At 38.0% G+C, this 18,249-nt stretch overlaps 1 protein-coding gene across 11 annotated transcripts in view; it reads left to right on the top strand.

Annotated features, from left to right (window-relative positions):
* Positions 1-18,249, top strand: part of LOC122551847 (LIM domain-binding protein 2) — a 294,021-nt gene that overhangs the window by 189,014 nt on the left and 86,758 nt on the right. For all 11 annotated transcript variants that reach the window (XM_043694446.2, XM_043694435.2, XM_043694407.2 and 8 more), the window contains exons 3-4: positions 679-851; positions 8,954-9,076. In XM_043694446.2, coding sequence (XP_043550381.1) covers positions 679-851; positions 8,954-9,076 — 296 coding nt within the window. The remainder of the gene's footprint in view (positions 1-678; positions 852-8,953; positions 9,077-18,249) is intronic.

Raw genomic sequence — 18,249 nt, 5'->3', positions numbered from 1 at the left:
GAACATGTTATTCCTAGTCATATCCTCATCTGAGTTGACCCAATTTTACACCTTGCCTAACACAATGTGGGAAAAAGTCTCTTTCTTCCCTTTATATCTGACTTTTTATGAAGAATGTTAACACCCAAGACTATGATGATTGTGAGATTGCTATTGGATAAACCTTTTTAGCAAATAGTAGAAATGGGAAACTGCGTATTTTTAAATAAAAACACAAAGATCTGGAGCATCTAAGCTGGTCTAAAGGCACCTGTGGAGAGAAAAGAAAAGTTCATGTTTTGAGTCTGATGTGGCTTTGTTGGAACACATATTTTTTTAAATACTGGGTCTTAGAGGAATGCTCACAACTGTAATAATATTTTAAGGATTCAGATGGGCATGCACCCTGGCATAATATATGACTTTGTCCTAACCCATGTTCAACTTTGTACTGCACGACGATGGGCAAGCATTATATTTTCTTTTTTTTCTTAATGCTTTGAAACCAAGGTGACTTTACATAGCTTTCACTGAAAACTTTTATTTTAATGCAGCCTGGTGTAATATGCCAGTGTGACTTGGGCTTTATTTTAAAACACAATTGGTGTATTTTGAAAATCTGTAAACAGCAATGAACTCGGGGACTGAGTAATCCATACATATCTCATTCTTTTCTTGTTGTGATTTTATCTTGTACAGCTATTGGAAGAACCCTCATTCCTCGATATTTCAGTACAATCTTTGAGGGGGGAGTGACAGACCTTTACTATGTTCTTAAACACTCGAAGGAATCCTACCACAATTCATCCATCACCTTAGACTGTGATCAGTGTACTATGGTCACCCAGCATGGCAAGCCCATGTTTACAAAGGTAAGAGAAAGAAGAAAAATGTGAGGAAGAATTAGGAAAAGCAAATTATTACATTGAGAATGATGAGTTATAAACACATTAAACATTCCAGAATATTATGTGCGATTGTCATTTCAGGTACTAATGCAGTATGTTGGGAGGTCACACACAATTTACCTTCATCAAGACATTCCATGTCACTGTTCAATGGCAGCAGTAAACGAAATTTACAAGATTAAAAGAGGTTCCAAATAAGACCCTGATATGGCATTGGAGATTTCTAATTCACCCATAATTAATCAAGTTAGCCAAAAAGATCAATGCATTTCAAATAGAAGCTATATTCACACGAATTGAGTTTCTGCATTCTTCTGTGCTAGCTTAAGAGCATTGCACTGACTGCTAGCCCCTCCACCAAAGCTGTTCATGCCCCAGATCAAATTGATCATCATTGTGTATTTCCACGAAGTTTACCCATTTTCAGCCTTTTGAAGAGATGCTTTAAAATTAAGCTAGATTTGCAGCACAGTGCCACTAATGACACCCTTTTAAAAGGAAATGACAACTGTACATCATTGAAACATAAGATCCAGTGTAATTATTTTAAGTAATTTTAATTTATTTAAATTAGGGTTACATGCAGAATGACTGGACACTTATTAAAGAGGTGTTTTTTGTAGCACACACATTTTCAGTTGTGTTTATAAAACTGCACCAAGTTACAACCATGAAAGGTGTTATTTATTTTTCTAATGCAAGAGTCTTTTTTTAAAGAAAGTTAACTTCTAAAACACCACTGACTGCCTTGGCTCCTAAAAGATTTGAAGTTTATGATATTACCAAATGCGTTTGAGTGGACGCCTGAACCATAACTTCATTTTGGAAAGCTGGCACATATGTAAGTGCAATTATCCCTCAGAAGACGACTTCAACTTCACAGTTCATGGTAGAAGCACAAATTAGACCAGGAGAAATAGGAACAGAATAGGCTCTTCAACCCCTCAAACCTGCTCTGCCATTCAATAGGATTGCAGCTGATGCAACATCCCTCATGTCCATTTTCCTGCCCTTTCCCACAATCCTTTATTCCTCTACTGATCAATAATCTATGTTTCTCAGCTTTAAACATACACATGGACGTTGCCCCTGCAGCTCTCTGTGGCAAGGAGTTTGAAAGACTTAACCCTCTAAGAGAAGAAATTCCTCATCATTTCAGAAATGTTATTGTTTCTAAACAAAACTGATTGAGGAGAGATGTATTTCCAGTCCTCTGCTCTTCCTGCTGTTTAACAGGTCATGGTACAGTTCGTGAGAAGAGGGGGATGTAGCTGTGATGGTGGTGGTTGCCTGAGTCACTTATTTTCTACTTCTTCATGTGGAAAATTCCAGCAATGTTTTGTCTTACATCAAATATTTTGTCTGCTCTGAGGGGCTGATACTTGCAAAACAAATTTATATAGAAAAATTAAACCAAAGTCGAGGAAGGTGAATAGTGGATTCTTGCACACAGCAAAGTACATGACTGAAAAAAAATCTACAGTCTATCTGCTCAGTTGCAAAATAAATGAATGCTGCTTGATCACTAATTCCTTTAAATATCAATCCAATTCTGCCTGAACATTTTCCACACTTTCTGCTCTGGTTCCAATTTAGAAACTTCATTTCACATGTTCACTACTGTGCATAAATTAATTAAATCTTTTATTCCCTGGGTGCTTTCCTTTTTCGAAGCTAAAGATGTGCTTCTGGCTCTAGAGTTTGTGGCAACTTTGAATATATTATTGGGGTTAAAATTTGCTGTTCACTTGTATATCCTAAACACTTGAATGTTATTTCCCCATAGACTCATTCTCTCCTTTATATCTCAAGTGGTTTAATTAGGTATCACATCATAATATTTTTTTTAAATGTCATCTTTCTTTCCTCATGCCTTGATCAATTCTGCCCCCATCCACACAGAGTTATACAGCACAGAAACAGGCCCTTCACCCACCATGTTTATGCCAACCAATAAACACCAAGCTACATTAATCCCAGTTACCTGCACTAACTCCATGGACAGCTATACCCTGGCATTTTAAGTACTCATCCAGATGCTTCTTAAAAGTTGCGATTGTACCTGGCTCCACCATCCTCTCAGACAACATGTTCCATATATAGATTAGATTCCCTACAATATGGAAACAGGCCCTTCAGCCCAACAAGTCCACACTGACCCTCTGAAGAGTAACCCACCCAGACCCACTCCTCTATATTTACCCCGACTAATGTATCTAACCTACACACCCCGAACACTATGAGCAATTTAGCATGGCCAATGCACCTGATCCACACATCTTTGGATTGTGGGAGGAAATTGGAGCACCTGGAGGAAACTCACGTAGGCATGGGGACAACGTACAAATTCCACACAGTCACCTGAGGCTGGAACTGAGCCCGGGTCCTTTGCGTTTATGAGGCAGCAGTGCTAACCACTGAGCCACTGTGCTGCCCCACTGGTTGAAATTTTGTTTTCAGCTGTCCTCCAGATGATTTACTCCTCTCACCTTAAACTTGTGTCCTCTTGGTCTTAAACATGTCCACCATGGGGGAAAAATTCTCAGTCTAATCTGCTTTTGCCTCTCATAATTTTGCATACCTCCATCAGAATCTCCCTCAGTGTCCTGTTTTCCTCCAAGGAAAACAAACCCAACCTATCCAGTCTCTCCTCATAACTGAGACTTCATCTCAGGCAGCGTCCTGGTGAATCTCTGCACCCTCTCCAGTGCAATCACATCCTTCCATTGGTTTGGTAACCAGAACTGCACACAGTATCCCATCTTTGGCCTAATCAATGTTGGATAAAATTGTAACAAGACTTCCTTGCTCTTACGTTCTATCCCCTGGCTAATGAGGTTGAGCATCCCATATGTCTTCCTCACCATCCTGTCTACTTATGCTGACATCTTTTGGGATCTATGGACTTGTATACCAAGGTCCCATTGTTCCTCAGTACTCCATAGGGACCTACCATCCATAGTGTACATCCTTCCCTTATTAGATGTCCCAAAATGCATAACCTCACATTTATAGGGATTAAATTCCATCTGCCATTTTTCTGTCCAATTTACCAACTGATAGATATCAGACTATAGTTTGAGAACATCCTATGCACTACCAATAACACAGGTTTTGTGTCATCTGCAGACTTAATAATTAAACTTTGTGCATTCACATCCAAGTCGTTCATGTACATATTAAACAGCAAGTGTTCCACCACTGATCCCTGTGGTACACCACAGGCTTCCAATAAAAGAAAACCTCTAACACCACTCTTTGCCCACTATTTGTAAGCCTATTTTGGATCCATTTTGCCAACTTGCCTTGGATCTCATGGGTTCTTAACTTTTGGACTAGCCTTCCATATGGGACCTTGTCAACTGCCAATGTAAACCACATCAACTGCACTATCCTCATCAATATATTTAAATATCTTTTCAAAAAGCTCAAAATTAATCAGGTAGGATCTCTGTCCAACAAATTATTGATGAATCCCTGCCTTTCCAAGTATTGAGTAATTCTTTCATTCAGAATTTATTGCAATAATTTCCCTACCACTGATGTCAAATTAACTGCTCTGTAATTACCTGGCTTATCCCTTCTGCCCTTCTTGAACAAAGGAACTACATTAGCTCTCCTCCAGTCATCTGGCATCTCATTTGTGGCCAGCAAAGTAATAAGTATCTCCACCAAGGCTAAGGAAATTTCCTTTCTTGCCTCCCGTAGCAGCCTGGGGTAAGCTTCAACAGGTCCTAGGAACAATCACCTTTATGCCCACTAAACATTTAATACCTCCTCCTTATTAATCTTAAAATGAACTGGAACCTTACTATCCCAGCTGAAATTTCCAGCTACCGTACTTTTCTCCTTTGTGAATACAGATGAGAAATATTCATTTAAGACCTCCCTCATTCTCTGGTTCCATGCACATGATCACGGAAAGTCAGTCAGGCTAGCTAACCACCAAAGCCTAGAGCCAAGAAAAATTGATTATGTTCAAAATGTTCAGTATCTATCAACTATAGTTACATGCTATGCAAGTATGCAATACTTTCACATTCAAGTTCATACTTTGAACTTGGTATTTTTAAGGTACCTTACATGGATACTATTTTGTGCTAAGCAGTTAGATTGTGCACCCCACCCATTAAAGCTGATGTAAGGTAAAATTGTGAATTTAAATAATAATTCTTTTAACGTTTTTGCAAAACAAAAGTTACCATGCTTTCGCATCATTATCAAATACGCCATATTCTGGAAATCAAGAAAGGTTTGGCTTTGTACCTAACTGCATTTGCTTACTAATATGAATTGTGGCGTGAATGTTAGTTGATTTAAAAAAAAATATTGTTTGCAATGTATTCTTTGTAAATGATGAAGTGTGAAACAATAAGGAACAGAAGGTGACAAGTTCTTGCTCTGTGTAAGAAAGCTGATTGCAGTGAGGACACAAGCTAAGACATGACCACTTACCTCAGTATCCCTAAAGAGAGGAAAACATATTACCTAACAACTGCTGAAGACTGTGGGTATGGTTATTGCTTAAGCATATCAGCTAATTCAACATGGTCACTATCTTAAATTCAAGAATTCTTTGGTCTGAGAATGGCTTGGGAGCTATTGCCAAAGTGAACTCATCTTCTGTTGCACACAATCCAGTTTATCAAATAAATTGTCATTGCCTTTTTGGAAGATAGAAGTCCACATGATGTTTTTAAAATCTGGTTGCACGCCTAAATTTGGTGTGATTTCTGTGGATTACTTCTAGAGAAACTTGATTTTCCGAAATGCTAGATCATTTAAAACAAATGATGGCTTTTTGAAGAAAAGCTTAAAGGAATGTTGGACATATACATTTAACAAATCAGTCCTTGCAAGAGAGGCAAAACAAATGCCCCATTGGCATAAATTCCTCCTTTGCTGAGAAAATTGACAGTAAGAATCAGTTTTTGCTGATACTGGAAGTAACAATTTTAGTCAATCTTTATTAAAAAGATAATTTTCGGATTGTTTGGCATTAAAGGCACTCCTGTTGTATATTTAAATTATTGATGACTTTCCCCTCTGTATCTTTAGGTGAAAAACTGTACTATCTAAATTATTTATCATTCCTGCTTAAAACACTGTAGTACCAAGCGGCACTTGCCAAGTCAATTGAAATTGGTTGTGTGCCTCTCGCTGTGGAGTACATGATGTGTGGAACTGATTTTCACAAGTATAGAAAGTGTTGTTTCCACTTATCAGTTGATGAACTGTGTTTATGAATTATGCTTTAGTTACAAACTGAGAAAGTAAAAACTAGTGATCGGAACAATTCACACCAGATAATTAGTTCAGTATAATAATCACTACTTCATTTTTAAAATAATGTTTGCAAGGCTCCTCTTGTCAAACCATGCAACAAAGCATTTCAGTAGATTGCTTGCCAAAGCCATCACTCAAATTTTAACAGTGTCTTTGGGACCTGTGTAAATGTGCTTGCTATTTCTAACACATATTCCCTCACTGAAACATTTCACAATGATATACAAGTTGATTGGGAAAATCTCAATGAATAAAAGCATTTGTTCGTGGAACATGAGTAACACTGACAATGCCAAAATTTATTGCACTCAATAATTACCCTTGAGAAGGTGATAATAGGCACCATTACAATCCAATAAGGCAAAGGTGTAAGAAAGGACTAATGTATGATAGGTAGGGCGATACTGGGTTTTGACCCAGTGATGATGAAGGAACATCAATACATTTCTAAGCTAAGGTGTTATGCGAAGTCTTGGTGTTCCCATACATCTGTTGCCCTTCCCGTTCCACAAGGGTTTTGGAGGTAAATTAATCCACAGTTTGAATGGGTTTCAGTTCACAGTTTAGTAGTCTTGAGTCTTGTTGCAAATAAGGATTTCACCTTTTTTCACAAGTTAATATGTATGACAATATGCCTTGAGTGTTACAATCTTGTGTTACAATATTATTCCTTTCTTCTTTCCTGCATTACTAGAGTTGAGTCACGGTTTATAATGCTGGAGAAATGCAAAGTGATAGTGAAGTGAATCCTCACATTCAGCAAAGGACAGCCAGCAGACAGCTCAAACCAGGCTGCTCTCAAAGATCTGCTGAGAGCCAATGAAGCTGGATTCTTTAGAGGGATGGACAATCAAAAACAGTTGTCAGTCCACTATGGGGAGACTTTTATGAAAGCAAACAGTACAGTACACACTTTATGCCAGATTTCATTCTTTAATTTTATTACATTTAAAATTATTGAAATCAGAGATAAAAGCAATTTAAATTTAAGCTTCCCTATTAGGAATGTGAATAAAGATGCCGTCCAGAGCAGAATCAAGTTATAAAGATTAGAGGATCCCTGCTTTGAGTCCCTATCTGTTTGAAAGTAACTGTCTTAGTTGTGTGAGAGATTTGCTTCGAATCCCTGAAACAAAAAGTTCCCATGTCCAATTCTCACGACTGGAAAATGTGCATAATATATACTGCATGTACTCAAGTATTAGTAGAATTGTTTTGAAATATTTTTAAGGTTAAATTTATGGGGTCGACTATTACATGGATACTACTTTTGAGTGGCTGAAATTCATGCGCATCAAAATTCACCCTGTATCATTAGCAGAATCTCAATTGATCTCTAAACGAATAAAGAAATAAAATGAATTATGGTAATTCTGAAGACCCGGAGCGGCGCAGGATGACCAGCAAACTAGAAAGCCAGAGCTGAGCACAATGGCTGACACACTAACTCATAAATATTGATTTGTTATCTGTGAAGAACTAGGATCAACTTTTACATGAGATGTATGGAAAATACCAGATTTATTTGGCCAAAAATAGGAGGTCGACTTTTTCATGAGATTGACTATTACTCGAGTATATGTGGTGTATATATACATAGAACAGAATCTGACTCGGCTCTGAGCCCGTACATAGTCAAGTAGTTTGCTAATATTCTGCATTCACAGATAGGGAGTGGTCAGTGACATGAGATACTGAGAGTGGTTAGTTGCTTGTGGAATAATATACCAGAAGGAGTCAGCCTCTTCAGGGAGGGAAGGTTGAACATCTGCAAAATTAAATCCATTGAACCCTAATTGTTAAGTTCTTTACTTCAAAAGGGAAAAAAAAACATGAGGGAGTCGAATTAGAGCAGTATCCTTACTTATCTGGTAGCCCTGCTTGAATCTAGCCCAGCTTGATGAGAAATGAGTCTTCCAAATAAGAAGTTCCTATGTGGAATGGATTCAAGAGCCGTCCCACTACATTTCTCAGATATTCCTAACCTAAGTGTAAAACTGTTCCTGATTAACATGAAATTGGGAATCACAGAAACCCCACCAAGTTTTATAATATGGATCTGAAATGATCAATTAGTGTACTAGGTGAACATTCCTAAGTTTAGAACCAAGGGAGCATATTGGATCAAAGCAGAGGGAGATTTATTTTGTGTTTGATAGTACTTTGAACAATGCATAAGTATGTGACAATACTTGATACCTGAAGTAAGAATATATTTCCACTGTTGAGCATAACTTCTATCAAAAAATAATGTTTTCGTAGTAAGTGTTAAAAACTGAGATTTTTAAATGAAAAACTGTCAAGTTTTCTAGTGCCATGTAGTAAAGGCATGTGATGTGCTGAATGCTTGAGAGACTCTTTCTTGTTGATCCTCTAGAGACCATCTGTGCTGGGAGCATTGATTATAACGCGTCTGCTGGAATTACATCTTTCTGGTTGCCATGCCAACTAATCAGCTGGCTCCTGTTGCCATGGCAATAAAATGTCACAGCTCAGAGAACCGTAACAGAAATTGAACAAAACAGCAAATGTTTTCTTAATTGCAACTCTCCAATATCAAAGATATATTGTTTTTTAAAAAAGCAAGATGAAATAGAGAAGCTGCAAAAAACATTTAAATAGGTCAAAGTTTGGTGAGAAACCCCATACTGTTTGATTTTTAAGGTTCAATGTTAGATTTTAAATTCCTTTATTTTGTAAGGAAAGTGCTTATTTGTATCATTTTCTTACACTTAACTCTGTATTTCCTTTGTTTTAAATCCCTGATCTCAATCTAATAGGTTTGTACCGAAGGGAGGTTAATTTTGGAGTTTACATTTGATGACCTGATGAGAATAAAGACATGGCACTTTACCATCCGGCACTATCGTGAGTTAGTCCCCCGCAGCATTCTTGCCATGCATGTAAGTAACAGCCTTTCATTGCTCCTATGAAGCCAAATAACACTGTCCTGTCAAATAACTGACATAAATACTTTTGTGACACCCCTTAAATGTACAGAACCCTCATTTCTTAATTCCAAAAACACAGGAATATTATTTGATATTTTGCAACAGTATCTGGAGCTAATGAAATCTGAAAAAGACAGTATGTGCAACTTAGGAAAAACCAATATGCCAGTCTTACACTTCAAAACTATTTAATTGAGTCTTGATGTAGTAAAAGGCACTATATAAATTTAATTTCTAATTTGTATCACTTTGACAGTGAAACTGATAATTTAACACACATTGTGCGGTTTGCTTCATGTGTTTTATCTCAATGAATACTAGCCAACTCCTTGATAAAGGCAGTATGTTAATTGCAACCAATCTTTGGACTAGATATTCCATACTAGTTAATTATTTTGTTTGTAATACTTTTGTCACAGGTAATTCCATGTTTAAGGGCATTTCTATGTCGTGGTAAAGTGTTTACCAAATTTATTTTATTTGTTTGTTTGTCATACCAGTCCATTTGTTCCTTGACTCTGCTTTCTCTTTTCCATTCTCCAAACTATCTCTGCACAAGAGTTCCAAAAATTCTTCTTTGTGAAGAAAACATACTTTTAGTTATTACTTAGACCTTGTTAATTCAGAGAGATCTATTTTGTAACATCCCCTTTTCATTATAACGTTACTCATTTAAAAATATAAATTTTTATTTTCTTGGTTCTTGTAGGTTTACACAAAAGCCTTTTAAATGAAGTTTCAGTAGTGTACATTTGAATTCTCAGGACGTACCGTTCCAATTACAGTGAACCATGATCATCAGTTTTGATCATCTGGAGAAAATCTGTGCCTGCATAAGAATCTAAGATTTGTAGCAGTTGTTATTGTTGCTTTAATGTTTGTTGACTATTAGTTATGTTGTTGGTGTATAATATCACCTGAAAATTTACCTTTTTCTTGTTCATAATGAATGTTAATATGGTATTAGTTTATTCTCTGGTTACTGAATTGCAAGTAAAACCTGGCTAGCATTTTTATTTGTTGTTGATTGTTATACTTTTGCTTCTCAACCATACACTTCACTGTAAGATATGAACATTACACTGTGCCACCTTCAAGATTAGATGGTGATCTGAGGCTGTCTTTGATCAATGTTGTTCTGCTATCCCAGTGTGCCCTAACTGATGGCACTTTCAAATTGTCATCTACTGGCAGGGAAGTGCTGTAGAGTATCCTGAATATATGGAAGGAAATGTTTAAATTCAAGTGTTTTCTCTCATCCTCCTGTCAATATTAAGCAGTATTTGCAGATTTTTTAAAAAAAAAACAAGTTTTAAAAATTTATGTTGCAGATTTTGTTCAAAAGGCATCAGAATCAAATTAAACAGGGTTATTTATTTATGACAGCCATAAGCATTGCTTTGTACAGCTCACTCTTAAGTATAATTGGTGTTAGTTGCTGCTATTTGTAATGAAGCATTGGCTGACTCCTTTGGCATCCTAAGAAGTCCCACCTCTGACCAACGACTTAACACAATGGCTGTGCTAAAGAAGCAGAACAAATCTCCATGACTTGTCAAACAAATAAACAATTGGCCTTCCGACAGCAAAGATTGTCACTGGAAAAGTAACATTGTTGCAAATATGTAATAAAATCACCAATGAGGATGACATTGCAAACTCTGCTGGAGTATTAAGATTTACAGTTCGTGTTATTTTGCATTTCAGTAAGGATGTTTACTGCATTTTTAAAAATTTTATTTGGAATTTTTACCTTGTGACATCAAACTTGTTAATAAAAAGGAAATTGGATGCACTTAATGTTCTCATACCTAATGTTTTCATACAACATAATGTTGTATGTCAGTTATTTATCTCTACAACCAAAATGTTTTTTTTCATACATATCTCTCTACATGACAGTTAAGTGAAGAACACATCTTGGCTCTCCAAATAAAAACCTCTAGTTGGCCAAATTTTAGCCTGAGTGAATTTTCGTCATCATTTGGAATGCAACTAGGTTAAGTAGCTATCTAGCCCATATCCCAATAGTACAAGCTTTCAAACCACTGGGGAGATGGCACATGGAGTAATTACTGAACATTGTTGCAGGTTTCATCTTTTAAAATAATTAGATGAACAGCAGAATCTACTGAAAAAGAGACTTCTAGTTTTGCTTTTTAACCAGATGCTGCTGCCATCAGCATTTAATGATCTGTCTGACACATTGCATTTCCCTGGGAGGATACTAGCTGGTGTGCTCTCTGTAACACATTGTTTCCCAGCTTGAAAAGGCATCCATAATCAAGGCATACAGTCATCTATCAAAAAGAAAAACAGAATGAATTACTGAATCATGATCAAGAGATTCCTTCAATGTGCCCCTACCCTTTCCACCCCCAGTGGATTCTGCTGGATTTATTCTAGTTGATTGTGGTTTTGCACCATTGAAAATTGATATTAATGTAAGCAAACTGACTAAAGAGCAGAATGTTTTGTGTTCATGTTCATTATTTCTTGATTTGTATTATTGTGATGCCACCAAATAGTGCAGTCTGTGGACTCACTAAATTACTAGGTTCCATCTATTTTGCTCCGCATTTTCCAATACCTATTGTCAATACTGATTTTTGCACAAAAAATGCATGATATGGAAAAGTGGCCACTCTTATCAATAAGTTAATCTGTGAGAAGTGCACACAACACACTTACAGAATAAAACATAAACTCAGCATATTTGATCTTTAAGTCTCAGGAAGGAGAATATGAAATATTTATCTGGATGTGGGTGGATGTACACATATACAGGGTTGGTGATGTACCAGATGCAGGATTAGTGAAATAAAAGATCTGCTTTTTGGTGGGCACACTGCAATTTCAAAGTTTGTGGGCAATACAAACGTGGCAGGACTGTAAATTGTGAGGACCGTGTAGAATACCAAAAGGATATTGATAAGTTGATGCAGGGGGTGGTCATCTCACAGATGAAGTTCAGTGCAGAAAAGTGAGAGATGATACATTAAGGTAGGGAAGGCATGCAGAGACAGTGTAAAACAAAGGGTACTATTTTGAAAGGTATGCAAAAGCAGAGGGCGGGGGGGAGTGGGGGTGCTGGTAATGCTGAACTTACATAGGACACTAGTTAGGCCTCAGCTACAGTACTGTGTATTGTCTGAGTGCTACAATTTAAGGAAGGTTATGAAGGATGTCAGAGAGTGGAAAAGGGGCTCACAACAATGTTTCAGGGTGACCTAAGGGGCAACTTTTTCACGCAGAGGGTAGTGCGTGTATGGAATGAGATGCTAGAGGAAGTGGTGGAGGCTGGTACAATTACAACATTTAAAAGGCATCTGGATGGGTATATGAATAGGAAGGATTTAGAAATGTATGGGCCAAATGATGGCAAATGGGACTAGACTAATGTAGAATACCTGGTTGGGAGAGACAAGTTGGACTGAAGGGTTTGTTGCTGTGCTGTACATCACTATGACTCTTACGTCAAAGTGACTGATCTGTACTTGACTTATGCTTACAACCTTTTTTTGAACATGAGTGTTGGGTTTGTAATTACCCAGTCATCTGGCACCACCCTTGAGATTAGGAACGATTGAAAGATTAATGCCAATTGCTCTGCAATTTCCACACTCACTTCCTTCAATATCATTGGGTGTATCTCATCCAGTCCTGATGACTTATCAACTTCAAGCATTGATATCTTATCCAATAATACTACTTCACCAATTTTAAATATTTCTAGTGATAGATCAGTCACCATGGCCTGGGCAACATCTGCCTTGTCAGTAGAGACAGATGCAAAGTAATAATTAAATGCTCCCTGCCTCCATATGTAATTCCACCTATTGGTTGCTAATCAGCCCAGCTCTAATTTTAAACCCTTTTTCTATTGATGCCCGGATAGAAGACTCTGACATTTCTCTGTATGTTAACTGCCAGTCTTTATTTACTAAATACTCTGCTTTTCTACTTTGCTTTTCCACCTCGCTTCGGAATTTTTGTTTTCTGCTTGGTTCTCAAATGTATTTTCTACCTGACATCCATCATAAACTTTTTTCTTCTTTAGCTTAGTATCTCCATCATCTAGAGACTATAGATTTATTTGCCTTGCCTTTCCCTGTTGTGGGCATATTCCCCGACTGTGCCTGATCCATCTCCTCTTTGAAGGTAACTCATTGATCAGCTACTGTTTGTTCCTGATGAAGGGCTTTTGCCCGAAACGTCGATTTTCCTGTTCCTCGGATGCTGCCTGACCTGATGTGTTTTTCCAGCACCACTCTGATCTAAAAACTACTGTTTGTTCCCACCAACCTTTGATTCCAGTGTATCTGGCCCAGCTTTGTCCTTACACCAGTGAAGTCTCTTTCAGTTGATTCTTCTTACTTTTAATTATTCGTTCTCATTTTCTGCCATAATCCTAACCTGATGATACAATGAACACCTAAATGTTCACCCATTGTCTATATCTAACTTGTCTACTTGCCTTGCTGCCTATTTTTGTGTCACCCACAAACTTGGCTGTAGTATGTTCACTTGCCTTGTCCAAGTCATGAGAATGTATTGTAAATAATTGTGGCCCTAGCACTGATTCTCCGGCACACCACTAGTTACTGGTTGCCATTCTGAAAGTGCCCCCGTATCCCAATTCTCCTGTTAACCAATCCTCTGTCCATGTTCATATTCTACTCCAAACATTGCAGGCTGTGCCCTTATTAAGTAGCCTCATGTGCAGTACTTTATTGAACACCTTTTGAAAATTCAAATATTTTATACAACCTGGTTCCCATTTATGAATCCCACTTGTTCAAAGAATTTAAATACATTTTTCAGGTATGATTTCCCCTTCATTAAGCCACGCTGACTCTTACTGTCAATCATTAACAAATGTCATTGCTAGCTCGATGAAGTAATCCTTGCTATTAGCCTGTTCCAGATCTCATTATAGTCCTGGTCCAAACATACACGAAGGAGCTGAATTCCAGAGGTGAGATGAGAGTGATTGGCCTTACTATCATGATAGGATTTCTTCAAGTGTGGCCCGAAAATTGAATTCAGTGCAAATTAAGATGCTAGCTCCTCAGTTGTTGCAGATGTCTTACCTCGCATAAAGACAGATGTTTATGATTTTTGGAGCCAATCACCTAAGCTTCAGGACATCATTGCAAGAATTCCTCAGTGCCATGCCCTAGACTCATCCTCATCCTCACCCTCATCTACTCCTGTCCATCATAAGGTTGGAAGTGGGATGTTTGCTGAGTGCAGTGCTTAGTATTAATCATAACTCCTCAGACACTGAAGTAGTCCATATGCAGTGTTCATATTTCGATATTCCGCTTTGAGTTGATAAGTGGTAAGTCACATTTGTCCCATTCCATTGTCAGACAACAACTATCCTGAACGAAAGAGAATGTAATCATCTCCCCTGTAATTTAGAGCTATTACCATTCGTAACTACCACCACACATTCTTCACCTCCTCCCCTCCCACTCCACCACAACCTGAGGGCTACCATTCATCAGAAACTTAACCAGACCAGCCACAAAAATGCTGTAGCTACAGGAGCTGCTCAGAGACTGTGAATTTGATGGCAATTAATTCACCACCTGATTTACCAAAGTCTTTTCACCATCTACAAGCCACAAGACAGGAGAATGGTGAAATATTCTACATTTGTCTGGATAAATACAGTTGCACCAACACTAAAGAAGCTTAACACCATCCATCACATTCACTCTCACTACCACTGACATACGGCAGCAGCACGTAGTACTGGGTAAAAGATGTATTGCAGAAACGAACAAAGTTGCTTTGAATAGGACACGTGACCCAAACACCTAGACAAAGAAAGGCACCAGGCACATGGGAACACAACCAATTGCAACTTACCCTCCTTCGTCATTCTGACTTGGAGAATGTTGCCATTCCTTCACTGTTGCTGGGTTAAAGTCCTGGAACTCCCTTTCTAACAGGTCTGTTGATCTGTTTACACCACATAAGCTACATTGGTAAGTGATTCACTACCACCTTCTCTAAGGCATTTATGGATTGGCAATAAATGTTGTTCTTGCCAGTGACTGCTATATCTCATACACATTTTTTTTCTTTTTTAATATTAGCATAGACTGTTGATGTACATATCATACAATAGCTAGTTTCTGAATACCTTTACCCCAAAACAAATTAATGAATGTTGAATATTTATAATAACTTTGGATTCTCACTTAACAGAAGTGCTCAGTCAGCAAGTTTCCATTTAAGTAGTTAATAATTACTTATGATATAGGAATAATGGGTATTTACCGAGATTCTGAACAAGAGATGGTTCTTTTTTTTTAGAATTATGCTAAATCCTTCTTTTTCTAAGCATTCTTCATGCTGCGGAAGCCAGCATTTTGTGAGACATAAAATTCAGGGCAAACTCAGTTCCAAGGAATTATTATGTTTGGCTGTTCCAATATATAACTTCTATGAAATTCTGCCTAGAAATACGGGTGATACTTGTTCTAAGGTTTTCAATAAGTAATTTGTGATGGTTCAAGGATCATTGAGGAAAGTCACTTATGTGTGATAGAGGAGAGATAGACAACAGCATAGACTGCGCTACATTTGCAGGGTTCACAAACCTTTTTGAGTTTTTTGCAGAAGTAACAAAGAGGATTGATGAGGGCAGAGCGGTAAATGTGATCTACATGGACTTCAGTAAGGCGTTCGACAAGGTTCCCCATGGGAGACTGATTAGCAAGGCTATATCTTATGGAATACAGGGAGAACTAGCCATTTGGATACAGAACTGGCTCAAAGGTAGAAGACAGAGGGTGGTGGTGGAGAGTTGCTTTTCAGATTGGAAGCTTGTGACCAATGGAGTGCCCAAGGATCGGTGCTGGGTCCCCTACTTTTCATCGTTCATATAAATGATTTGGATGTGAGCATAAGAGGTACAGTTAGTAAGTTTGCAGATGACACACCAAAATTGGAGATGGAGTGGACAACGAAGAAGGTTACCTCAGATTACAACAGGATTTTGTTCAGATGGGCCAATGGGCTGAGAAGTGGCAGATGGAGTTTAATTCAGATAAATGCGAGGTGCTGCATTTTGGGAAAGCAAATCTTAGCAGGATTTATACACTTAATGGTAAGATCCTAGGGAGTGTTGCTGAACAAAGAGACCTTGGAGTGCAGGTTCATAGCTCCTTGGAAGTAGAGTCGCAGGTAGATAGGATAGCAAAGAAGGCATTTGGTATGCTTTCCTTTATTAGTCAGAGCATAGAGTATAGGAATTAGCAGGTCATGTTGAGGCTGTACAGGACATTGGTTAGGTCACTTTTGGAATACTGCATGAAATTCTGGTCTTCCTATAGGAAGGATGTTGTGAAACTTGAAAGGGTTCTGAAAAGACTTACATGGATGTTGCTAGGGTTGGAGGATTTGAGCTATAGGGAGAGGCTGTACAGGCTGGGGCTGTTTTCCCTGGAGCGTGAGAGGCTGAGGGGTGACCTTATAAGAGCTTTATAAAATTATGAGGGGCATGGATAGGATAAATAGACAAGTTCTTTTCGTTGGGGTGGGAGGTCCAGAACTAGAGAGTATAGGTTTAGGGTGAGAGGGGAAAGATATAAAAGAGACCTAAGGGACAACTTTTTCACTCAGAGGGTGATACGTGTATGTAATGAGCTGCCAGAGGAAGTGGTGGAGGCTAGTACAATTGCAACATTTAAAAGGTATTTGGATGAGTATATGAATAGGAAGGGTTTGGAGGGATATGGGCTGGATGCTGGCAGGTGGGACTAGATTGGGTTGGGATATCTGGTGAGCATAGATGGGTTGGACTGAGGGGTCTGTTTCCGTGCTGTACATCTCTATGACTCACGAGAAGCAAAGATCTTTGGATTTAATAGAAATTTGGGCAGAAGTTCTAGGAATTAATAGGTAACTATATATTGGAGAGAAAGTGAGGGCTACAGATGCTGGAGATCAGAGCTGAAAATGTGTTGCTGGAAAAGCGCAGCAGGTCAGGCAGCATCCAAGGAAAAGGAGAATCGACGTTTCGGGCATAAGCCCCGATTTCCTGAAGAAGGGCTTATGCCCGAAACGTCGATTCTCCTGTTCCTTGGATGCTGCCTGACCTGCTGCGCTTTTCCAGCAACACATTTTCAACTATATATTGGAGTCAGGAATTCAGAAAAGTGCTCAGAACTGTGAGGGCTCAGAAGAAGCTCTGTCTGCTGGTTGTGCAGTGCAGCTTAGTGTGGGTTGAAAAGCCTGTAAATGGTTTTTGTTTTATACAGCTGAACAAGATTCGAGCTCAGGGAAAAATGAAGAGGTTGCTTTAGCTTGGTAAAGCTGGCTGTTGGTGAATACTTCAAGTTGTGTCTGTCACAGAGTATTTAAGTGCAGTATCAGGGAGTCCAGGCAAATCTAGATCTAGGAAAGGAGAGTGATGTATTGAATCAGAAACAGTCATTAAAGCAGTTTATCCCACTTAATAGCTTTCTTGAAACATTGCATGGCTCAATCAGTAAAAATGAAGTATTGCAGTCCCTTGTGAAGTTAAATGAGATTTAATGATCCACCGTGCTAGCTATGTCCTGGGGCATATTGCTGAGAAATCTCTGGAATCTGTTTCTATTGCATTTGCTAATTGATGTGCTCTATGAGATGTTTTACCCCATTACCCATATTTACCACATGTTAATTTTGGGTGATACAATCGATAATACATTCCATTCTATTACTGTTCAAATGTTGTGTAGCAAAGTTTGTTCTTGGTTGTTTAAAACCCAGAAATCTTGAAGTTTTTTTTCTCTTTGTAAGTCTCCTGGATCTTATACTTTATCTGTGTTTTTTAAAAAAAGTTACTGACCCATAACTAGATTTTAATATAACTTAGCAATCCTGTCTGTCTTATAACTACAATTATTTTAAAAATTTTAACTAATGTTAGAAATCAATGAAATGAATATGGTACAATTTTGTACAATATAGGTTCTGCTCTCATCTTGTACGTTTTTAAGCGCATACAAAGGTTCTAAATCACTTCTGTACAGTCTTTATAGAGTAAAAAACAATGCAACATTTTAACAACAGTCCTTCTAAAGTAGCAAAACCAGCACAGCAAAGAAGTTTACAACAAT

Source organism: Chiloscyllium plagiosum, unplaced genomic scaffold (genome assembly GCF_037043375.1).
Source record: "Chiloscyllium plagiosum isolate Xiang-an unplaced genomic scaffold, Cpla_swu_hap1 HiC_scaffold_1, whole genome shotgun sequence".
NCBI classification, from domain to species: Eukaryota; Metazoa; Chordata; class Chondrichthyes; order Orectolobiformes; family Hemiscylliidae; genus Chiloscyllium; species Chiloscyllium plagiosum.
This window is presented reverse-complemented; position numbering and strand designations above follow the sequence as displayed.